The sequence below is a fragment of the Enhydra lutris genome, unplaced genomic scaffold (genome assembly GCF_002288905.1).
Source record: "Enhydra lutris kenyoni isolate GAN:26980312 unplaced genomic scaffold, ASM228890v2 scaffoldscaffold57, whole genome shotgun sequence".
Taxonomy (NCBI): Eukaryota; Metazoa; Chordata; class Mammalia; order Carnivora; family Mustelidae; genus Enhydra; species Enhydra lutris.
The window spans coordinates 6,843,597-6,867,981 of NW_019154141.1; the positions used below are offsets into that span (position 1 = coordinate 6,843,597).

Here is a 24,385-nt window from a genome sequence, read left to right on the forward strand (position 1 = left end):
TGGGATGGAGGAGAAACCACCATTTATGAGGAAACTTCTCCATGCTGGCCTCAAGGGGTGTCATTACCTTATTCCTCATGGAATAAGGAGGCTCATGGGTATCCCCTCTTTATAGATGAGGAAGCAGAGACATACATTATTGTATAATTATAATGGTGTATAATTAACGGACTGGCCTGATGAGGGCTTTTCCCAGGGGACTGAGACCTCGAGAGGCAAAGTTCACAGGACACGAGGCTTCCACCCTGCAGCATAGGGACAGACGTTCAGCGTTCCTGTCTGCAGACACAACATCCCTCCTGTGCCACAGGCTCTCTGGTCGCCCCGGAGCCTATGCTCATCTTTGTATCTTGTCAAAGCATCGCGCACGTGTCCTGAGGAAATGACATAGGAGCCGGGCTTCGGAGCCCGCCCAGACTGGGTGGGAATCTCTTTCCCCTGGCGCACAGAAACCAGCTTCTTCTGGCTGGATCCCAAAAGAGGACTTTTTCAGATGTGGAGGGTCCCAGGGATTGAGGAAGGTTGGCAGCAGAAGTTTGGCAGAACACCCCGTTCGTGAGCTCCCCAGTGTCCCTTGGCCCCTAGGTCCCCTCTGCTTCTGATCCAAAATCCAAACCCCCAAGAGAGCTTCTGGCTGGTCCAGCTGTGCGTCCAGGATTCCTGGCTGGGGCAGGGCCATCCAAAGTGGCCACCGGGGAGAAATCCACGTGAGGGACCCATTCCCAGAAAAAGGGGCTCCGCACGGGTACACTCCAGAAGTACCTCAGAACCTCGGATGGGCATAGCGTCAGGCACACGGCCTCTCCCCATCTTCCGCTCCTCTGGGCAAGCCCACGAGCCTTAGAATCCGGTCCTGGAAACCTCTCAGTTTACCAGAGCAACTTCACTCCCGGGTTCATAGAGACAGAGTTTGAGGGCAGAAATAGAGTTCTTTCTGGGAATCCCACTACCTGGGGGGACGGAGCTTGAACCAGAACTCCAGCAGACACTGAACCGGAGTCTAGCCCCCTTTGAGACAGGTGCCGTCCTCCTTCTGTGGCTGATGACAAGAGTGACCTCTCACAGATGCTCCGCTAGGGCTCTCCCAGTCAAGAGAGACATCCTTTTGCACCTACCCAGTGGCTCACCTGCACTGCTAGAGGGAGGAGGCGTCTTGGAGCTAGAGCCCCACGCCGCCAGCCACCATCTGGTTATGCAGACAAGACCAGAGGGAGGAGGCCTGGGGTCCAAGTTGCTGTGGAATCCCTTCTTCTCTGTTGGCACCCGTCACTCCTCAACGTGGCTCCCTCCTTGTGAATGACGGTGGGCGGGGGTGAGCCAGGCTGAGTCCTGGGTTCCCCGCTGGCTTCCCCGCCCCGCGCTTCTGGCCGCGGCCACGCTGAGCGGCCGTGGTCGTCTGGCAGCTGCAGGAAGATGTGACTCTGGGCCATGGTGTCAATGCGTCTCCTCCTCACAAGGCGCTTCTGTGAGAGGGGAGAGATGAAGGGAGCTTGTTAATCCTGGGGGAGCAGAGCCTGCCATCTCCTGAGCAGCTGGGTTCCTCCGGGATGAAAGCAAGACCCCCAAGGGACCCCCAGGCAGGGCCACAGACCTAACAGGTCAACCGACACCCAGCCGGGCTGGGAATAGAATCGCAGCCATGCGGAGCCTCGGGGGACGAGGGCTCCCTGCATTAGTCATGAGGAGACCGTTCCATTCCAGTCGCACAAAATCTCACAGCGGCGCCTCGGAGCCAATGCATGAAATCCAGTCCCCTTGCAGGGTGACGCAGGCATGCCCATGACAGCAGCCCCCAGACCTTTCTCAGCCTCGGTTCCTCCTCGCCAGGCATGCTTTCTTCCAAAACACACTCCCTGGAGTGGTCCCAGACACCCCACCCAGCCCTTCTCTCTCGTTCTTGGAAACTCCACGAACCCCGTACTTCCCTCAAGGCACGTGTCACTGGCTCACTTGTTTTAAGGTGAGGGGGATATGTTCATGTCCCCAAATGGGCTGCAAATTCCTGCCAGCAGGACCAATGTCTTTGGGCTCCCACAGGGCCTGGCATCTACCAATGAATACTGAAGTAATAGAAAGGACGAATGTGGGGCGTCTCGGTGGCTCAGTCCATTAAGCGTCCGACTCTTGGTCTCGGCTCAGGTCACAATCTCAGGGTCATAAGATCAAGCCCCGCATCAGGCTCCCCACTTGGCATGGAGTCTGCTTGGGATTCTCTCTCCCTCTCCCTCTGCCTTCCCCCTCTTCTATAAAATAAATAAATTTTTTAAAAAGGAAGGAAGGGTAAATGTCAAAGGGATGAGCCATGTCTCTATCAAAAGAAAGACCCCCACAAATCCTTGAGGCACCTCAGTGACTAACCTAGGGCTACGCAGAGAAGGGAAGAGCACATATGAAACATTTCTCAGCCACTGGTGGCCGGTGTCATGATGCCCAAGGAGGCCACACAGGCTCTGAATCCCCACGGCCATGGAGAGGACATGGAGGGCTCTGGTCTGGTCTGAAGGCATCTCCAAGAAACTATATATTCGCCCTCACAACATCCTCAGGATTTATACTCTTCTCAAAGTGCTCCGACCAACATGGGGTTCATTGGGCCTCCCTTTGGCTCTGAAAGATCATAAAAATATTTCTCCATTTTCCAGACGAGGAGAAGCTTTCCTGACTTCCGCTCAGCAACCCAGGTCAGATCCTCCATGAAGTGCTCTCTGAAACTCCGGCCTCCTCCTTCAGACCTCTCCCCTCAGCCGTAATTGACTCTGTAACTGGAAAGCTCCGGAATGGCAGAGGCCACCTCTGCCTTGTTCTCTTCTTATATCATTATTACTGGAACAGAGACACACTAAAACGTGTAATGTCTTCAACTTCCTAGAAGTGGATTTATGGCTCATGGAACAGTTCAAAGTGGATAGCCCTCTTCGTGGGCAGCTTTCCCTCATAGTTGGATCCAGGGACTTTGGTCCTTTCTGTCACGTGGCTCCCTGTGCCATGGAGATGGAGGGGTGCACCCATTTCTCCAGAGCGTCGTCCAGAAAGAGCACACATCACCTCTACTCACACTCCATTCACCACCTCGGTCACACTGCCTCATCTAACAGCAAACATGGCGGCCCTGCGTTTCCGTAAGGAAAGGACTCGAGTGGTTAGCACCATCCCCGAGCTTTCCAGTTACCATTTCTCTACGGCAGCCCAGAGAGTGGTTCCCCAACCGCCCGCCTCGCTGCTGCTGGAGAGAAACCAGCCCGTAGGAGGACACCAGAGTGTGCCAAGTGGGAAATCACAGTTACTGGGAAGGTCCTCTGGAGATAGGCGTAGAGGGGGAGGAATCATGAGGGGAACTCTGAGGGGGGATTATGGAAGCAGAAGCTGGAGAGGTGGGAGAAGTGTGGAGACTTTGGGGTCCAGGCCTGGACACCTGGCCATGTGTCCCTCACCTGTGTTATAAGCCCCCCTCCTCAGACTCTCATGTTGAAGTCCTAACCCCAGTACCTCAGAATGTGACCTTATTTGGAGGTTGGGTCTTTACAGAGATAATCAAGTTAAAACGAAGTGCTTAGGGCGGGCCTCAAACTATAGGACCGCCGCTGTCCTCGAGCAAAGGGGAAATGTGGAGACGGACACACACACACAGAACACCGTGTGAGGCTGAAGGCGGAAATCAAGGCAAGGCCTCAGAGGCCGCGGGAAGCCAAGATTTCGGGCAAAAGACCACCGCTAGGGGAGTGGATTCCCCTCAGAGCCCTCGGAGGAACCAGCCCTGCCCTCCCCTATCTTGGCCTCTGGCCTCCAGCAGTGAGAAACCAAGAAATTCTGTGGGCCTGGCCACGCAGTGTGGGATACTTCGTGACAGCAACCCCGGAAAGGAGTACAGGCTGCCTGTCCGTGCTGAAACCATCTTGCCCCGGTCCCTTCCGGCCTGGCCTCTAGTCCCTCATCTGCAAACACGTCGAAGGACAGAACACAGGGTCTCCCCACATGAAGGGCCCCTCTCACACAGCCCTGTGCTGCCTTTCTTCTCCCTACACCCCTCATGACTCTTACCCCACACACCTCCCTTGAGGAGCGGCCGTAGCCCGCCAGGGCCTTCCAACCTCAAGTCACCCCCTGTGAAGACTGTGCAGTAAAGCCCCATCTCCCCGCCTACCACGTGAGACCCCCACACCCGGCCCAGCCTCTTCAACCCCCTCTGCTACTCTCCACCCATGCCGCACTCCGTGGCTCCAGAACACGAGGCTGGCCGACCTGTGCCCTTTCGCCCCCTCGACCCGTGTCCTTCGCTTGTGCTGCCCACCACAGCGCCTCCCGTGTACGCATCAGTGCCCCTCCAAATTCCTAGCCTCAGCCAAGCTCTGCCCTCAAGCTCTCCCACCCCCATTACCACTGTCCAGACTGGTCTGGGGCCCTGGATGGCCCTGTCTCCAGCTCGAGCACCCCACCTTCTGGCGAAAAGCTCATCCAGCCACTCCGACCAGCCACTGCCCCTTTGCCCAAGAGTCCAGGAAAACAAGTTTTCCTGCCACTAAAGAGTGTCAGGGACCCATACGTCTGCGTCACGCTCCAACCAATCAGAACTCCTTGTAGCTCTGAGACTGCCCTGTGTCCTTCTGCCTCCAAAGTGAGGGAGGTAAAGGCCTGGCTGCTGAAGCTGGGTGGCCTGGTTCGAATCCTGGCTAGGACAACTTAGTAGCAAATGGGATTTTTTGTCCTATCTAGCTCAGAGGCTTAGTAGGAAGGTGAAGTGAGCTAATAAGTGACAGGTGCTCCCCAGAGAGCCTGGCACATAGTAGGTGCTAAGTAAATCCTTGCTGCTCTTCTTGCCACAAGGATAATATTCGTCCCCACCTCCCCGCCCCCCATTAGCCTGGCGAAAGCCTGGCTGCCTCTTCGTTCTCCACTTCCTCCACAAGTCCTGGATCCTTTCTAGAAAGGCCTATATCCTCCTGGAAATGTACAGCCCTCCAGTCCTCCAAGCTGCTCACGCCCTTCCCGCAGGAAGTCAGGGTTAGGGTTGGGGACCAGGTGACAGATACACAGCTCTGGAAAGACCCTGAAGGGGAAGCAGTCCTGGTGGGTCATCGGCGCCGGGACCGGGAGACACAGGCTCCCTCTGAGCTCCTCCCACGTGTCCCACCCCGAGGTGGGACCACCACTTGGCCCTTGGACCAGGGCCGGGACCGGCACGTGATGGCCCAACTCGCAGAGCACAGTCCAGCCACCTGTCCTTAATCTGGACTCGTTCAGAGACAGCATCCCAGATTATTGCCCATGGAGAAAAATAAGTGCTGTTCAACTAGTTTCCAACGCATAAGCTGATTTAGACGGGTCTACTGGTATGCGCTGGCCCACGGGTGGGACTCACCGTCACCTCCTCTTCAGCAGCTGGGCCTCCTCTGGGGTTTTCCAGATGGTGAGGAGGGCTGGGGCTGGGGCTAATCTACTGTCATAGGTCCGAGCAGCTTCAGCAGAGGTGTCAGTTCCCAGATGTGGCCCGTTTCCCTGAGCCCCGCCCCCGCCCCAGACCTCAGCTTTGAGCTCTGCCAGAGCTTCAGGATGAGAACCCACCATCTAAGACGCCTCTGATGCCTTCCCCTGCCTCCCAGCCCCCGATCACCCCCCCGGGATGATACTCACAGTGATTTATCTGAGTGTCTCGTGTTGTGGGTGCCCCCAGCTGAGAGCTCGCTCCGTGAGAGCGAGGACGGGGCCTCACTCAGACCCGAAGCTCCAGCACCTGGGCCACGCTTGGCACACGAGAGTGAAAATCCTGTTGGGGGATGACCGAGGAAGGGAAAGCCCAGCTCAGCATCTCCTTCCACTGGGCCCTTTGTGCTCTATGCTCACACTCATTCTGTCCTCAAGCCAAAGGGGCCCTGCCGTGTCAGGCCACCTTCTCTGAGCCTCCAGCTGTCCTCGCTCACCCACAGCTGCCTTTTCCAAGGCCTGGACATGACTTTGCCTCTGGCTTCAGCGTCAGGAGACCGTTTCCTGGAGGCTAACCCGGTGCTCTTGGCGGCTACGTGGTTGCACGTCCTGACCCGTCCTGGGGAGGAGGACCAGCAGCCCATGCTGCATGAGAAGCCCCCCACGTTTGCCGAGGGGTCTCGAGAACGTAGCGCCAGGGAGGAACACGTGATGAGACGTCAAGAAGATGGATTCCAGGCGTCACCGCTCTGCCGCGTGCACTCCGGGCGTCCCCCGAGCCTCTGCTTTAAAAGGGAGCAAAGGAGGGCACCTGGGTGGCTCAGTTGGTTAAGCGACTGCCTTCGGCTCAGGTCATGATCCTGGAGTCCTGGGATCGAGTCCCACATCGGGCTCCCTGCTTGGCAGGGAGTCTGCTTCTCCCTCTGACCCTCCCCCTTCTCATACTCTCTCTCTCAAATAAATAAATAAAATCTTAAAAAAAAATAAAAATAAAAAATAAAAGGGAGCAAAGGAGACTTTCCAGCTAAGGGAGAACGCCCAGGCTTTCCTAATTGGACCTCTGCAGTGCGGCCTGGGGAGCAGACCTTCCAGTGTCTCTCAGCTCCTTTCTTCCATCTTCAAGAGAGTGTTTTTTGCAAAGATGAAATGAGCCGGTGCATGGCATGTGCTCAGCACATCACCTTTTTCACCATAGCCTGAGCCAGGGGCTTGGATGCAGGGGTGTATCTTGGGAGGCGGTCCTAGGGGGTGGGCGCGGTGATGGGGAGGGTGGGGGCGCTGGTGAGAGCAAAACCCAGATTAGACGGAAAGCAAGCCAGTGCCAGGGGCGTCCCTGAGTTGACCATCACTTGACTCGGTCCTCTTGGAACCTGCCCCCAGAAGCAGGCAGCATGGACCCCCAGGATGGGGGATGGGCACTTTATCCACCAGCTCCCCTCATCCTCCTACATAAAGGTTACGAGGTGGGGAGGGGGAAGGATTGTCATCATCCCTCCATGTCAGTCTTCCAGCTCCATGCATGGGTGTGAATTCTGGCTCTCCCCACCCCACCGCACCCCACCCCACCGCCACAACCTACCCAGCGCCCTAGATGAAAAGCCAGAAATGATGGGTGCGGCCAAATTGAGGTGTCAGCAGGTGACCCATGCGTGGAGCTGGCTGCTACATGGACGAAGGGCTGGAGTGAGAAGCCGGCAGAGAAGTATTGGGAGGGGGGGCGGTTAACAGGTGTCTGTACCCAGTGGGTATGGTGGCTGCCGCCAGTGTTTGTGAGGCTCGAGGAAGTCATACTTATGGAAATGCTTTGCACGGGGTGGAGGAGTACAGAACGACCCCCTTCGGTGTGGTCGTCCTCCACCAGTCTTTCCTCCAGGATTCCCCTGTGACAACAGAGCGCCGAAGTGGCCCGTTGCGGAGCTTGTGTCAGACGCTGGCCTTCGGGAAAGGACGTGTCCAGTGACCGTCTCCTCCCGCTTTCCACTGAAAATCCTACATCCCCATAATCAACCCCGCCACGTTGTGGGGGCCGCGCCCCCGGTTGCCTGGTGGGGGGGAGTGCTGGGGACGCTCCCCCAGGAGAGGCTCCAATGCCTCCCACACCGTCCCACCCCCGCGGTCCACACCAAACTCACTAGTGGTCACATCTGATCAGATCTGTGGTCATTCCGGAAGGACCCTCCTGTCATCATTAAGAATCAAAGATTCTGTTTCTTTTCTTTCTTTCAGTAACCCCTACCGGTTCATGTTTTGGAACTGTAGGAAATTCAGAAAAAAAAAAATGTAAAGAAGGAAACTTTAATTCGCTCATAACCCTATCACCCAGAGATAAAACACTGCACCTTTCAAGGATATTTCTTTCCAAATGTTTCCTATGCCTTTAGAAAGTGCTTTAACAAAAGTGGTCTAGATGTCTGTAGATGAATGACTGTGTTAACCTGTGCACACAATTTTATCTTTTCTTTTTTTTTTTTAAGATTTTTTTTAAAAGATTTTATTTATTTATTTGATGAGAGAGAGAGAGCACACAAGCAGGGGGAGCAGCAGGCAGAGGGAGACGCAGACTCCCCGCTGAGCAGGGAGCTTGAACTCCTATTTTTTCTACACAAAACAGTTCTAGAATCTTTGAGCAGGAGAGGCTCCCTCTGGCCCAGTTCCTGAGTTTTGTAGATGAAGAAATAACTCGTCTGGGGCCATGTGACAAACAAAGTAGTTTCCTGACCCCAAGAAGGAGAGGATCCCCAGGAATGTCTCAGTGCTCCTGTAATGTGGCCTGGCCAGGATGTCGTCATTAACCACCCAACATATAACTTAATAGATAACTTGGCGAATAACCTGTTCACGGAGAGAGAGCACATGTGAAGTAGATTGGAAGTGGCCTTCTCTTACCTCATGTAACAGCCATTCATTTTCTCCCTATCGGATACACTGGGCCAACACTAACAAAATTAAACTTGACAGGAATAAATGTGAAGGCCCAGGAATAAACACCCCATTCAACAAAAACAAGTTGGGGGGAGGTGTTCCAGTTCTTGAGAAAAACTTCTGAGAGCCCGAGCTGACACCAGGTCCCATTAACAGAAGCATAGAGTCCAAAAGAAAGGAGGGGACAGCTCTGGTGTGCTCTGAAACATTGAGTTTGGTGGTGGAAGCTGCCCCAAAGAAGGGAGCTAGGCTGGAGATGTCTCTTGGAACCATCAATAAAGAAATGACTGAAGGAATTGGAGATGTCTGACCTGGAGGTGACATTCATTTAAGGGAAATACCAAAATCCTTGGCTCTAGGGGAAGGGAGCAATCTCTTTCACTCTCCATACACCAATGACAAGTGGCACCTTCTTCTCCACAGCCCCCCTTCTTTAGACTAGGTTTGGGGATAAGGTTGACAGGGATGGGGGTCAGATATCCTGCCTGTTAATAAGGTCTGCTAGGGGAGGGGTCTGGTCTCAAATGTTGGCAGGTGGTGGGTCATTGCTTGTCCTCAGCTTTGGGCCTCACCTTCCTGGGCAGCTGGAAAAGTAGCTCTGACTTCCATCCTGTCAGACACATTCAGTGATTCGAAGGTCCGCGCATGGCAAAGGGATTCTTTCATTCCTAGAGCTTGTGAGTAGCACCAGTGGAGGGAGGCAGGAACTTCAGGAAGTTCAACGTTAAAGCTGTTTAAAAATGGAATGCCTTGGGGAGGTGATGAGGTCCCCGTGGCCAGCAGATACCAAAATGCGAGAGAATCAGGAGAGGATCTGGGACCCCGATGGGGACTGGCCAAGTTGCTTTGGAAGCCTGGGCCTGAGAGACCACAGGAGTTTCACTCCAGCACAATTAACAAGGAGGTGCCCAGTGAACCCGACTTCTTAGTTTTGCCCATGGGCTCCCACAGCTGACGGAGGAGCAGGAAGATGGAACACGACCTTGGGCAGGGCGCCTTCACCTTTCTGTAGGGCTGCGGTCCCCCCTCGGGAGTGAGGGAGGCACGCTGCATTTTCTCCCACACAGCACAACACGTGTATGAGCCTCCTAGGGCCACCGTGACGAATTGTCACGAACTGGGTGGGAACAACAGAAATGTCTTGTCTCCCAGTGGTGCAGGCCAGAAGTCTAAACGCAAGGTGTCAGCAGGGCTGTGGCCCCTCTGAGACATTGGTAGGATCTTTCCTTGCCTCTCCCTAGCTTTTGGTGGTGGCGAGTAATCCTCGGCCTCCCTCGGTGTGTAGACCTGTCACTCCAGGATCTGTCTCTGTCTCCCCATGACCTTCTCCCTTGTGTGTGTCTCTTTCCACAATCCCCCCTTTTTTTTAATAAGGACACTGGTCCCCGAATTCAGGGCCCACCCGAATTCAGGGTGACCTCATCTTAACTTGCTTAGGTCTTTAAGACCCTATTTCTTTTTTTCTTTTTTTTTTTTTTTAAGATTTTATTTGTTTATTTGACAGAGATCACAAGCAGGCAGAGAGGCAGGCAGAGAGAGAGGGAGGGAAGCAGGCTCCCCGCTGAGCAGAGAGCCCGATGCGAGGCTTGATCCCAGGACCCTGAGATCATGACCTGAGCCGAAGGCAGAGGCTTACCCCACTGAGCCACCCAGGTGTCCTATTTCTAAACAGGGTCTCATTCACGGGTACCAGGGGTTAGGACTTTAACCCATCTTTCAGGGGGACATAATTCAACCCCCAACAATGCCCATCCCTTCTGTCTGTGGATAAGGGCCCAAAGTGGAAAGAGGGAAGGAAGGAAGAAAGGAAAGGGAAAGGAGTCAACGCACAATGCACGTGTGGATTCAAAATTCCTCAGAGCGTAATAGGACGTGGTGGGATTCCCAGTGTGTGCACATGGCCCCAAGAAAGGGATTCTGTGGGCCAACTGAAATGACAAAACATGACTGTGGGTGGCTATGCAACCACGCAAAAGAACGGCTTTTAAAACGTCGATATGGGACGCCTGGGTGGCTCAGTGGGTTAAGCCTCTGCCTCAGGCTCAGGTCATGATCTCAGGGTCCTGGGATCGAGCCCCACATTGGGCTCTCAGCTCAGCAGGGAGCCTGCTTCCTCCCTCTCTCTGCCTACTTGTGATCTCTGTCTGTCAAATAAATAAATAAATAAATCTTTTATAAAAAAAAACCGTCGATACATTGGACAGTGTGAGTTCTATGTACAGATTTTATCAAATATTAACTCTCTCTCCTAAATGTAGAGTTGAGGGCAGCAAGACGTACTACAGGAGCATTTGGAGCAAAGATATCCGTATGCAAGCTAACAGGTCAAAACCCAAGTGTTGTTTTCAGGTTGAATATATAAATATATTTCTTTCCTCATTTCTACCAAGGGCATGTTTTCCTTTCACGCCGTCAGTGCCGGAGCGAGCTTCCTGGTCTAGAGGCTAGGGTTTCTGGCTGGGATTTCCAGCAACTGTTGGATTCGTATCAACTTGTTATTTTTTATGAAAAATAGACAAAAGTTTTTTCTAGAAGTTAAATCTATAGGTACTGGCCTGGAAGGATGTTCGTACATATTGTTAAATGAGAAATGCAGGTTATGGATGATGCATAAAGCATAATTCCATTCAAAAAATAGGCATCTTCGGGGCACCTGGGTGGCTCAGTGGGTTAAAGCCTCTGCCTTCAGCTCAGGTCATGATCTCAGGGTCCTGGGATCGAGCCCCGAATCAGGCTCTCTGCTCAGTGAGGAGCCTGCTTCCCCACCCCCCCACCTGCTTCTCTTCCTACTTGTGATCTCTCTGTCAAATAAGTAAATAAAATCTTTAAAAAAAAAAATAGGCATCTTCGAAATCACTTTTAGGAGTCCCTAATAAAACTAACCAACCTATCATGTGACTCAGCAGTCGTACTCCTGGGCATCTATCCCAGAGAAATGAAAACTTAGGCTCACCCAAGAACTCGCCTGTGAATGTTCGCGGCAACATTATTAGAAATAGCAGGACGTCGCAGCTGTAATCGCTTTGAACAGTCAGATGTCCCAAACCTTGTTACCTCCATACCGTGGCATAGCGCTGGCCAATAAAAAGAAAGTGTTTATACACATAACAACCGTGGATGAACCTTAAGAGAACAATGCTGGGAGAAAAGAGCCAAAGGACATTCTTGAAATGACAATTCTCTGCAAATGAACAGCTTGGCAGGTGCCGTGGGTCAAGGAGACGCCGGGAAGGCAGGAGGAAGGTGGTGCTGGAAACATCCCCTCTCTCTCTCTCTCTCTCTCTCTCTCTCTCTCTCTCTCGACTGTGGCCATGTCAGCATCCTGGTTGTGAGACTGCAGTTTTGCAAGATGTGACCGTTGAGGGAGACTGGGCAGAGGGTATATGTATTATTATCTCTTACAATTGCCCGCAAATCTACTGTTATCTCCAAGCAAAAAGTTCAATTAAAAAAAAAAAAAATGGGGGAAACTCACGTAGGTGGACACGTGCCGGTGCGCACACAGAGGAAGACGTGGGGACACACACATCGTTGGCCTCTAGAAAACGAGTCTGAAGAGACATTATTTACTTTTTCGTTGTCAACCTCTGACTATTTGACTTGTTTCCAACAAGCACATGTGATTTGGTGACTTGGGTGAGGCCCATAAAATGACCCAAAAAAGGTGAGTGGGGAGAGGGAAGAACGGTAGAGGGTTTGGCCCGCCTCGCCCATCTGGAAAACACTCTGTGTTTCCACAAACACCCCGGCTCTGGGCTCCCACAGCCCGGCCTGAGGAGAAGGTGTGGCTGGTCCCCTCTGGCCTCTGTGGGACCCGTTGATGCCCACCCTTGTGCTCTCTCCTCTCACTCACGACCTCTCGTGCTTCTCCACCGACCCAGGTGCTCAGAGAGGAGTCAGGACCCTCGGCGTAAAGGATGGGCAGTTTCTGGGTCCAGTGGCAGCGAGCCTTTCCCGAACCGTCACCGGGACCCAGGCACATCTGAGTGCGTTTTAAGTGTTGCCCTTCGTGATTCTTCTGACATCCCTAGCAGACAAAGCATGTAGTTGTTCCCATTCTACGGATGAGGACATGGAGTCGTTCTTGCTTGGCCCAGCACAGCGGACACTGTCAAACCCTATCCCACTCAGGGCATGACCTCTGAGACCCACAGTCTGTCCTCCTACCGCTCCCTGACCAAATCCAGCCCACCTACCAATGGGTCCTCAAGGGTCCTGGGCCTTCGGGAAGCGGGGGTCCTCCCCCAGCTCCCCGGCTTTCTGGAGGCAGCAGCTAAGGCAGAGGGGACAGCGTGGGGAGGCCGCGGGCGAGCCGGCTAACTGGAGGACAGGTGGAAGGGCAGCGTGCCCCGAGCTCATCAGAGGCCTCTCTTGATTGGAAGCACCGAGAGACAGATGCCGGTCTGGCGCACGCCCTGCTTCTGACTCTGCCTCCGACTGAGAGGTCAGGCTGGGCTGTGGGAGGCCAGCGGGATGCTTGGCAGCAGCAGCAGCAAAACAAGAACTGGCCCCGGTGGAAACAGCCCCAGCCCCAGCCAAGCGGCGCCATCAAGACGAGCTCCTTGCCGAAGCAGGGAGGCCGAGCTGGGCGTGAGGGGCTGGGCTGGCAGGGCAGGGCAGGGCCTGACACCCTGGGGGCCCTGCTCTCCACCCGTGTCCACTTCTGTGCTGGGTGTTCCCAGACTATAGGGGAGCAGGGGCCAGGAGAGCAGGGCAGAAGCTTCTGGAAGGAAGGCCTGGCCTCTCCTCCTGCAGTTGCAAAATTACCCTGGGTGTCCTGCGTCCCCCCCTCTGCAGAGGCTACCGCTCAGAGCGGGGAAGGGAAAGCAGGCAGGAGGTGGTCTCGGCCTTTCTGGAATTTTCTCCGGCTCCATATTGTCTTCCCTCCATCACACTGAGTGAGGGGATCAGAATCACGCTGCTCACTGCAGGTTCGGAGTGTACATTAGGAGGGATTTATGAGTGTTTAGGAGAGAGGAAAGACACAGACATCTCAGGGTAAGATTTCACCCCGACTCACCGGACCCCGACCTAGACCCAGACCCAGACCTTGCCCCACTACGGCCCCCAGGCCCTACCGAGTCTAGCCACGGAACTTCCCACCACTCCCCGGGCTCGGACCCCAGCCCTCCCTTTTCTCGGCTTCCTCCTCCACCCGGAAGGTCCCCTCTCACAGTTCCCAGGGGCAAATTCTTTGTCATTTTTCGAGTTGGCTCTGCAGTCCCCTTGGACCAGACGGGCCGGGGGATCCAGTGGATCGAACGTCCTGCTTGCCCTGAGCAGCTCAGCTTTTGTCCCCGCATAGTTATTGATGGTGGGCCTTTCACACTTGCAGGTGCCCCGACGTGGACCATGACCAAGAGGGTCCCGTCCCTGGCGCTTGTCCCTCTGCGTGGTCCTTCTGTGTGTGTGCCCGCTCCCGCATAGACCAGGGATGCCAGAGCAGGCCTCTCTCCTCTCTCCATGCCCGGGCCTGCCCAGAGCCTGGCACACACGCCGTACACAAGGCTGGAGGGAGCAGGTGCGTGAACCCATGCCCCATGCAACATTTACCATGTTCTTTCCCTCTTGCTCTCCCCAGGGATCTATAAAGGCCACTGCTTCCGGATCAATCACTTCCCAGAGGACAATGATTATGACCACGACAGCTCCGAGTATCTCCTTCGTAAGTGTCAGGAATCTTTCACTTCCTTGGCGTGTGTAGGGGAGAGGGGGATGCTGCTGGAGGAAAGCCTGGCCCCATGCGCGTAAAGGGGGTGCGTTCTCCGGAGGCTCTTTCTCTCCCTTTTCGATTCAGAATTGTTAGTCCAGAGGATGGACTTTGGTCCGACACTGCCGTGACGTGCTAGTCTCCCAGTGGGCTTCTTTGGTGGGTAGGCCCATGTCTGGGGAGACTGAGGCTGGTAATGGTGTGGGCGTCCCCCTCCCCAGGGCTGCTGGTCATGACTAGTTTCAGAGTCACTGATCGCTGCTGCTGGACCCCGGGTAAGGAGGTTAGACATAGGCTTGCCCAGGCCAAGCATCCCGGGGCGGCCATGACACCCTAAATACATTGCCCTGCCAGCCTTGGGCCTGCCCACCCCCGCCCAACACACCCAGCATTCTATTCTGGAAAATTCAGAAGAAGTGGCATCCTCAGGCTGCCTGGGGGAGAAGGCAAGGAGGGGTGGCAGAGCCGGCTCTGATGCGTGGGCTGTCCGTGCTCACGGCACCAGCTGGGGGAGCCCCCGTCTATGCCCAGGCCCTGTGGCTGGGTTGGTCCCCCGACGGGAAGTCACAGCATATATTGGACAAGGACAAACCTTGTTCCACACCCTAAAGCTGGATCTTCACCGCTGGGCCTGTGAATACCTCCCTGGGAGGAAGGATGGGGCCGCAGCAAGGGAAGGGCCCGGAAATGGAAGAAATGCCCGCTTTGAAGCCACTTTCCCTTTCCCATTAGCTAAGACACACACAGAGCTGCTCACAGCATCCCCCTCGGGGGCCGGGGCCCGGCTTCATTTATGGAGAATTGATACCAGCGTCCTCCGAGAGAGCTCAGTCTACTCTGCACCTGCTTATGGATTGTTTTTCGGGTTTTGTTTTTTGTTTTTCCTAAGAGAAAGGATTTGGGTTCTGAGTCATCCGGTGAAACAGTCCAGCCTGCGGTTCCCATGGGGTCTGGGGAAGTGCTGGGCGGCTCTGGCCGGGCCCAGAACCTGAAAAAATTTGGGGCTAGATCTGCCTCTCAACCTCCCTCTGTCACCTTCTCTTCTTCCTCCTGCCGGTCCTTTCTTTCTGCTTTTGGGGGGAAAACACGGAAGCAAGCAAATGATAGTCCACGGGGCCCCCGCAAATGTCCGTGCAGCTGACACACTGCTCAAGGAATGCCACGTACATAGACTGTGGCATAAATGACACCCTTCGAGTTGTACAGTGCGTGGCCTGCACAGCCATCTGGGGCGACCCCTGGTGCTCAGCCCGGCGGGGATGGCTCAACTGGAAATCAAGCCCGACTCAGAACCTGCCATTCTCTGCCCCTACCCAGGGCACTCAGGTGGTTCTTAAGGCTCTGAGAGCAGATTTGCCCCCACTGGGGTTGTGAGGAGTGAGGCCTGGAGAAACAAAGCACCCCCTCTCCCATTTCCCGCTTAAGCTTACTGTAAGCTGTTGGCGCTGGCTCTTCCTCTTTACTTCCCTGCCCCTGTCTCCTCTTCGTGCCCCGGAGCCCTGCAATCTCTTTCTGGATTGTTCTCATGACTATCGACCCAGAGACCAGACAATGTAGCTGCTTGAGGTCCCAGCAGGAAGCAGACTGGTTTGCTCAGATGGGGTGGAGGAAGGGTAGCTGGTGAGGGACTGTTGACAAAGGGGTGGGCGGGGTTAAAGGAAACTGGCGGGGATGGTGAGACCACCAGCACAGCAGCTGGGGAAGCCCTTCCCCTCCTGGGCCCAGCAGGTATGGAAAGCAGGTATGGGAGCTGGGAAGGGGGACGCGGTGAGGACAGGGCTGCCTGGCAGGAGCTGTGGCTTTTAGGAAGGAAGGCAGCTACCTCCCCGCAGCCCGCAGGAAGGAAGCTAAGGGGGGAACACTCCCCTGCACTCTCCTCCCAAAGCCAGAGGCAAGGGAGCCCCAATATCCCGTGCATGGCTTGTGCCTCCCAGCTTGGGAGTTCCAACCAAGTTCCAACCAAGCCAAAAGGTTGGAACAAGGATGCGGAGGGGCAGATCAGGAACGTGCTGCCCACTCTCCCGTCCAGCTTCAGGCTCCTGCTGTCCTCATACTCTGCCAGGGTACCTGAGGTTGGGGTTCGTAAGGACTAGGAGGGGCCTAGCAGCGATTTTCCCAGATTGATGGTGACGGATGGTCAACGAAAGCTCATTTGGGAAGGAAAAGCGTTCCTCAGGTGTACACGGTGCGGGGAGCAGCAGGTTCATTAACAAGCCCAGAGATGCCCAGGGAGAAGAAGAAGTGATGACTCTAGCTGCTGCTGGAACTGGGGCGGAGGGCAGACCTAAGGTGTTTTTCCTCCTTGTTGGAAACGGGCTGCGGAAACAAGGAAGCTGTCTTGAAACAAGGTTCAGAGTGCAGGTACCTGGGAGCTTCAGCCAGAGGAAGGAGGCAACACCTGGGGACAGGCCAAGGTTATGGTCACTGTGCCCATCCCCCCTGATTCCCAATATTTGGTCCTCTGGTCCCCAGACTATTGTGATCCCAAAAACATATAGACACACAGGAGAGAGAGAGAGAGACAAGGGTCACGAGAGCTCATTTAATCACCCATTTAACAAAAAGTGATTATGGGCCTAAGTGCCAGGCACTGTATTAGGCACGTGGGGTACTGCAGTGAACGCAACAGAGCTCTGCCGTCCTGGTGCTAACATTCCAAGGAGAACAGGTGGGTCTGAGAAGGTCACAGAAGGTACCATGATGTCTGCCTGTGGGAGAGCCTGTTGGGGTACAGTTTAGCTGTCCGGGAGTGGGGTGTCAGCCCCAGCAGGTCCGAGGCTGTGCTCCTCACACCGTGTCTTCAACAAGTCAAGAACAAGGTCAACCTTCAGGCTGTATGTTCTGAGGTCTTCCAGAGAAACCAGGCTTGTGCATTGAGTTGCATAACCGTCAGAGGGCTTCCTCCCAGCCTTGGGGCTCTGGCAGTGTCCCCACTGGTTGGTAGACCCATAGGCAGGTGTGGAGTGGGCCACCACCCCACACCCTGTCTGCCATGTCTCTTTCACCGGCTCCACTAGACCGGCCCTAGAGATTCCCATCCACCCTGCCCTGTGCCTGGTGCCCTTTCTCCAGGCTCCTCATTTTCCCAGCAGGCAGATGATTTCTGTACTAAACCCATGTCAGGCCTTAAGAGCAGGTATCAGGGCTCTTGGGAGGCCATGGTGTGCCTGCGGGGGAGTTAGAAGGAGATGGCCATCCTCTAGACAGACACAGGTTCTCACCAGGGCTAGATTTGGCTGTAATGCATGGGCTGGACCTCAGCCCCACTTGTCCCTCAGCTCTGTGCAAGACCCAACTCATACCACTGTCCACAGCGACCCCAGCTGGTGTCTGCACAGCCAGAACTCAGGGATGAGCCTGTGCGGCAAACGATAGGTACACACATGACTTACCTGGGCAGGGTGGATGGCTCGGAGCCAAGTCTGACCTCAGGGACCTTGGAGGAACCAGGCTTCCTCCTCTCCAGCCTCCAACCTGTCTGCAGAACAAGGACGTCTGGAGGGAGCTGAAATCAGACTTTTCTGGTTAGCACGGCTCAGGGGCATGTTTCCCAAGCCCACGGGAAACCTCCTCCCAGAGCCTGTGGCTGCGAGAAGGCAGAGGAAGGAGGAGGAGGAGGTCCTGGAGAGAAGAGCTTTATTTAATGCCCCCAACAAAGCCCCCTCTGTGAAGCAGGGCACACACTGGCGGGCTTACAAGGAAGGGGACAAATGCTGCCTTCAGAGGCTGAGAGGCCACAGACTCCCTCAGCTGGCTCAGGAGTTGGCGCCTGCCAGGGCTCCGGGGCTCACTGTCCCCTGCTGGGGCCACCAAGTGTCCCTGTAGCCAGGATTTCTCCTGGGCTGGGAGACCGGCAGGTGCATCAGGCAGGCTGAGCTCGGGGCTCCTCCTGTCCTTCCTCCTAGCCAGATGCAAAGGAAGAGGGACCCAGGTTCCCGGAGCCCTTCCGAAGTGGAGGGAGTACATTCTTTGCCTAGGGCCACCAGGTTAAAGTGCCATGAGCTGGGTGGCCTCAAAGGACAGGAATTTACTCTCTCACGGCATGGTAGCTGAAGTCTTCAAGGGGTGGTGGCCGGGCTGCCGCTCCCTCCGTGGGCCCTGGGGGAGAAGCTGTCCTTGCCTCTCTAGCATCTGCGGCTCCCGGCTATCCTCGACCTAGGGCCACTTTACCCCTTTCTCTGTCTCTGTCTTCAAGCGTCTTCTCTCTTAGGCGCCTTGTCTTCTGCTTGTCTCTCTCCCTCCTCTTACGAGGGTACTTGTCCTTGGATTTGGGACCCCCCTCATCTAGGATGGTATCATCTTGAGATCCCTAATTTAATCAGGGCCTCAAAGAGCTTGTATCCAAATAAAACTCACATTCGTAGGTTCCCGTGGGTGGGACGTGGTCATATCTGGGGGCAGGAAGGATTCAACCCCCACAGATAGTTATTACTACTCTCCCCGGGTTATAAAGGAGGGGACTGCCGTTGTCAGAAGTCCACGGCCCTGGCCATCCCCCTCATCGGGGGCGGAGCAAATGTGCAGACCGAGATCCGCTGGGTGGCAGGGTCCGCTCGTGTCCCACTCTGTGTAGCTACCTCGTCCTCTGTGACCTCGGGAGGTCCCGTGCTTCCGCATGTCACCTGGGGTTGAGGACAGTGATGAAAAGGCTGGAGAGAAAAGCTCCCCTAGGAAGGGTGTGCTACGGCCAGGCCCTGGGCTAAGCCCCTTATTCGTACAAAACCAACCATAGGATGTAGGTACCACTGTGAGCTGCTTTCTAGAAATGGGGGAGCTCAGTTTTAGGTGAAGTGATTTGACCCAGGCCACACAGCCAGCACGTCGCAGAGCAGACCCAGGCCCGTCTGATGCCCCAAAGCCTGTGTTCTCACCTACCCATCAGAGCGGCCTCTTGTGGACACCACTTCCCAGCCTTCCAGAGGCTTCTTAGAGATGGTGTCTGTGAAAGGCTCCGTGGCCTGTGAGGTCTCATTTGAATGGGAGGCAGACCAGCCTTTTCATGACTGTCATTGCAGCTCCCAGATGTCACTGAGGGGCTCTCCCGCCTGCAGGCTGTCTGAAGTGTGACCCACACCCAGGGAGAGCCTAAGTGAGCAGATGCGACTCCAGGCCACCTGGCATCCTGCAGGGAGTAACCAGCAAGCCTGGGCTATCCCTTGAGTCTAGCCCAGTGGCATCCACCCAGCCAGCTCCCAATCCGCCGTGGTCTCCAGGCCCTGATGGGAACCTTCAAGGTCAGGGGAAGGGCCCCAAGCTTCAGGGCTCCTGGCCGGTGCCCATGGCGACGCCCAGGACAGCAGCCCCTCTCACTGCCCTCCCCTCTGTCTCCTGCCCAACCCAGGCATCGTGCGCGCCTCCAGCGTCTTCCCCATCCTCAGTACCATCCTGCTGCTTCTCGGTGGGCTCTGCATCGGCGCTGGAAGGTTCTACAGCCACAAGAACAACATCATCCTCAGCGCGGGCATCCTCTTTGTGGCCGCGGGTGAGTCGCCAGCTCTGTCCCCCCGCACCGGGTCTGCGTCCTGGTGCGTGCATGGCTTAGGGGGGGGCGGGCAGGTGTAAAGTTATTTCTCGAAATTGATTTCAGGCATCCAGGTGGGAGGGGGCTGGAGCGGAGAGTGGGCAGCAACTGCTCAAGGGGCGCGGGGTCTCCGCTTGGCGTGATGAACAATGTTCTGGACCTAGAGAGCGGTGGTGGCTGCACGACATTCCAGAGGCATTCTAAGCCATGGACGTGTGCACTTTAAAGGATTAATTTATGTTCTGTGAATTTCACCTCGACCAGAAAGATTAATAAGCCCAAGTGTGCAAAGTGCCCCAGAGGGGCAGGGCTGGAGCCTCAGAAGCCTGTGATGGGGAAGCCCGGCTGAGTTAGTGGGGGGGACCAGGGGGGCACCAAGAGGGGCTCAACGGAAGCCAGGACCTGAAGGAGCCGACCAGGTGAGGACAGGGTGAAGGGGATACGTTACTGGCAAGGGTGCACCTCGGAACCGCCCTCCACGACCCAGTGAAAACCCACAGAGCCGTGGGTGACCGTCACGCTCCCCCAGCCTACCTGGTCCCAAATGACTTCACACCGTCCCTCCTCTTGATGGAGACACCACAACTCATGTCTTACCACTGCAGACCTGGCAGAAGTGTGGACCGGAAGTGGGAGCCCATACACAGTCCAGGACCAAACCCTGGGTTTTCTGGCCCGAGTCTCCAGGGGAGTCTCGAGGGGGCTCCTGCCGGGGCCGAATCCAGCCAGTGGCGTCCTGACGGCTCCGGGCAGCCCCTGTGGGATTCAGATAAACTTGCAACAAGGGTCCCTGTCAGGAGATACAGGACCTGCCTAATGTCTTAGGCCTTCTAGTATGTAAGTTTGAGATGTGTTACAAAGCTCAGTGATTCTTTTTTTCTAATAAAGATTTTATTTATTTATTTATTTGAGAGAGAGAGAGAACAAGAGAGAGCACGAGGAATGGGGGGACAGAGGGAGACGCAGGCTCCCTACTGAGCAGAAAACCCGACACGGGGCTCGATCCCAGGACTCTCGGATCATGACCTGAGCCAAAGGCAGGTGCTTACCTGAACCGCCCAGGTGGCCCTGAATTCAGTGATTCTTTCCTAAATTGTTATCATGGCTTCCTGCTAGGCCGTAACAGTGTTCTTGCTTTCAAAGCATCTTATTTCTTCCCTCGGTCTGGTGAAGCAGCCCTAGCTTGGCCTGGGCTCTGCATCTTGAAACAGCCCAGTAGTCCCATGAGGGGGACAGTGAGAATCCCAGCAATGGCGGTGGTCGCTGGTGGTCCTTGGTGGTCTAGTTTCCTTCGCTGAGGACGGTGGTGGGGGGCTGTGGGGACAGGTGTGGAAGGGCCTACCGGTGCCTGACCTCATCTTGTCCTCTCCTTGTGGTTTATCTGAGAGAAGGAAGGTGACTTCGGGCCAAAGCAGTCAAGGCACTGGCTTAAAGTCTTTCGGCCAGCTTCTTATGATCCTGCCTCGACATCCCTTCCACATCTGTGTCTTTCCAAGGCAATTGATACTATGTGTGTGTGTCTCTGTGTGTGTGTCAAGGGTGCAGGGTGTGCGTGTTTGTGTGTTGGCAAGGAGAGCCCGAGTGTAGAGCCTCCTTCTTGGCCCGGCCCCCATGCTTTTCCTTCTTGTCCCCTCCAAGGGCAGAGGTGGGAGGATAGGGGTACACCCCATTCTCTCTCCTCCTTTAAGTCCCTGGCTTTTTGAAGGTATGAACCGTTAAAGAAATCCTTGCCATAAGGTTTGAGTCCTGTCCCCTTTCCTCTCCCCAAGGAAGGGAAAGAAGATTTGCACCAACCCCCACTACCACACGTTAGGGGCACGGTGCCCGGTGCCCGGTGAGCACAACCATAGCATCCTAGATTGTGAGGAGGCCATCAGGTGGCCCAGGTGGCTTCCCTGAGATCATCTGGTGGTAGAGACGCAGGCTGTGCCCAGCGCTGTCAGCCTCCCATGTCAGGTGCCCTCTGCAGCTGCCCATCTCCCCAGAAGGAACCATACCCAGTGCTCCAGGTCACTGGAGCCCGGGGACACTCATCTAAAAACATGGGTCCAGAGGGGAGAGGAAGCAGGGACAAGAGCAGTCCGGCAGGCGAGCAAGGCGACATCCACTCGTTCCCATTTTTTCCCTGGTTTATGGAAGCTCTGATCATGGGCCAAGGCCACGGCAGGCCAGGGGTCACACATGGGGCCCCCAGCTTGAGGCCTCTCTAGCCCCAGCAGTGAGGTGATTTAGGCCCAGAAACCATTTGAGGCGGGAAATGGTCAGAGCCTGGGGAGAGGTATGGTCCAGAGGCCAGGAGGGCCTGGAGCTCACCGTCCACACTGCGGGAGGCGGGAGGGCAAAGGGCACAGTGGTGCCTAGACCAGATGACACGTTACTGCCCAGTGAAACACAGCGGATGGCGAGAGAACAGAAAAGCCGTCTCACCGTGTGCCGGCTGCTGTGCTAAGTACTGGCATGTACCAGCCCCTTCAGTCCTCCCATCTGCCCCGGGAAGTGCGTACCATGGGGACACAGGAAGCTGAGTTATTTGCCCAAAGTTCCATGGCTGGTCGTTGGTAGAACCGGATTCAAACCCAGGCAGCCTGGCTCTGCTGAACCTCACTTCTGGGAAGATCAAGTCAAACAGAGACAGCCAACAGGGGGGCTCAGTGGGAGTCTGCTTCTCCCTCTCCCACTTCCCCTGCTCCTACTCTCTCTCTCTCTCTCAAATAAGTAAATAGTGAGTAGTAATGTACCGGGGAGTTCCCTGGTTGTGATAAACATACACGGTAACATCAGCCGTTCACGGGGGAAACCCGGCAAGGAGGTAGAAAGGGGCTCTCTGTATTCTCTTCACAACTTTTCACTATGTCTAATGTCCCCAAAGTTTATTTTTAAGCTTTGAAATGCACATATCCGATGAGGCAGAGGTTTAACATCAAGGAATTCATCCCACGGTTGTAGTCGTGCATGTGTGGGATGGTGTGGGCACAAGGATGTCTGTGACAACTCTGTCACCACAGAGGGCTGGGAGCTCCCTGGACGTCTGTGGTAGAGCCCCGGTTACATGTCTGTGCAGCGGCTGCCACGGGCTCTCAGAAAGACGGACGGCTCTCTCTGTCTTCACGTGGAACCGTCTGCCAGGGGGACTGTTCCAGAAAAAGGCAAAGGTACAAAGAGTATTGTGCAAAGAAAAAATAGGGGTGTGTGTGTGTGTGTGTAAGAGAGATGGGGAGGGAGGAAGAGAGACTGGACATAACAATGATAGAAAAACAGGGACCCCTGGGTGGCTCAGTCGGTTAAGCGTCTGCCTTCGGCTCAGGTCATAGTCTTCAGAATCCTGGGATGGAGCCCCGCATCGGGCTCCCTGCTCAGTGGGGAGTCTGCTTCTCCCTCTCCTGCTTCCCCTGCTCATACTCTCTCTCTCAAATAAATAAATAAAAATCTTTAAAAAAGAACAAACAAACAAATAGTAGCCACCTTCCGAAGGGGACCTGGGCCACTACGTGCCTCCATTTTTTTGCACACCTCATCCGAACTCTTGCTCTACTACCCCTTCAAAACAAACAACTTAAAAGAAAAGTTCACGACCTGAACAAAGCAGCGCCCGTCTGGGGAAGTGTGGCCACCAGCACCCCCTCCTCCGCTGGTCCAGCTGCGGGTCTAACCTCTGCCTCCCTCCCTCCCACCCCCTCTTCTGCTTCTTTTTCAGGCCTCAGCAACATCATAGGCATCATTGTCTACATTTCCAGCAACACCGGCGACCCGAGCGACAAGCGCGACGAAGACAAAAAAAACCATTACAACTACGGTTGGTCTTTTTACTTTGGAGCCCTGTCCTTCATTGTGGCCGAGACCGTGGGAGTCCTGGCTGTAAACATTTACATTGAGAAAAATAAGGAGTTGAGGTTTAAGACCAGACGGGAGTTCCTCAAGGCTCCCTCCTCATCTCCGTACGCCCGGATGCCGAGCTACAGGTACCGGCGACGGCGCTCGAGGTCCAGCTCCAGGTCCACCGAAGCCTCTCCCTCCAGGGCGGCGTCCCCGGTGGGCCTGAAGATCACCGGGGCCATCCCCATGGGCGAGCTGTCCATGTACACGCTGTCCAGGGAGCCCCTCAAGGTGACCACGGCCGCCAGCTACAGCCCCGACCAGGAGGCCAGCTTCCTGCAGGTGCACGACTTCTTCCAGCAGGACCTGAAGGAAGGCTTGCACGTCAGCATGCTGAACCGGCGGACGACCCCTGTGTGAGCTGCCCCTTCCTCTCAGCGCCGGCCTGTCCCCAGAACCGCTGTGTGGATCCCACACGAGGGCACCTGCCCCTTAAGACGGACCAACGATGGACGGAAGCCAAACCCACCCCTCCCTGGTCTCCAGCAAGTGTCGCGGGCTGGTTTGGTGCCAAGCCACCCGGGAGATGGGAAGTGGAGGCGGAAGGCTGACTCTGTCCCCAGAGAGCATGTTTGATGCCCCGGGATTCTGAAATCTCCTGAGGCTGCACGGCCTGGAGTGACCCCCTGGGGAAGACAAAATCGAGCCATTATCTCCTCTCAGAAAAAAATTTTGCCAGAAGAATGGGCTTTTGGGGTCCACCCCCCGCTGCCTGCCTGGGTGCTGGGCCACTGGGAGGGCCTCACCGGGCATACAGGGACCTTTGGACACTGGTCTGCTGCTTTCTGATCTGAGGTTTCCGAGTCCCTGAGTGGGAAACAAGGAAGCCGGAGCTTGCCCCCTTCCTGTCTATCGAGCGCCCTTTCTCTTTCTCCCTCTCTCTCTCTCTCTGGCAGTGGCCAGTTGTTGAAATAACAGTAATCCTGAGGAGAAAGCCCTGT

General features: G+C 55.4%; 1 protein-coding gene across 1 annotated transcript in view; it reads left to right on the forward strand.

The window, feature by feature from the left end:
• LOC111158195 (calcium voltage-gated channel auxiliary subunit gamma 4) overlaps nt 1-24,120 on the forward strand; it is a 58,866-nt gene extending 34,746 nt beyond the window's left edge. The window contains exons 2-4 of the mRNA XM_022520110.1: nt 13,922-14,005; nt 19,392-19,532; nt 23,266-24,120. Coding sequence (XP_022375818.1) covers nt 13,922-14,005; nt 19,392-19,532; nt 23,266-23,804 — 764 coding nt within the window. The 3' untranslated portion in view covers nt 23,805-24,120. The remainder of the gene's footprint in view (nt 1-13,921; nt 14,006-19,391; nt 19,533-23,265) is intronic.
• The last annotated feature ends 265 nt before the right edge of the window (nt 24,121-24,385 follow it).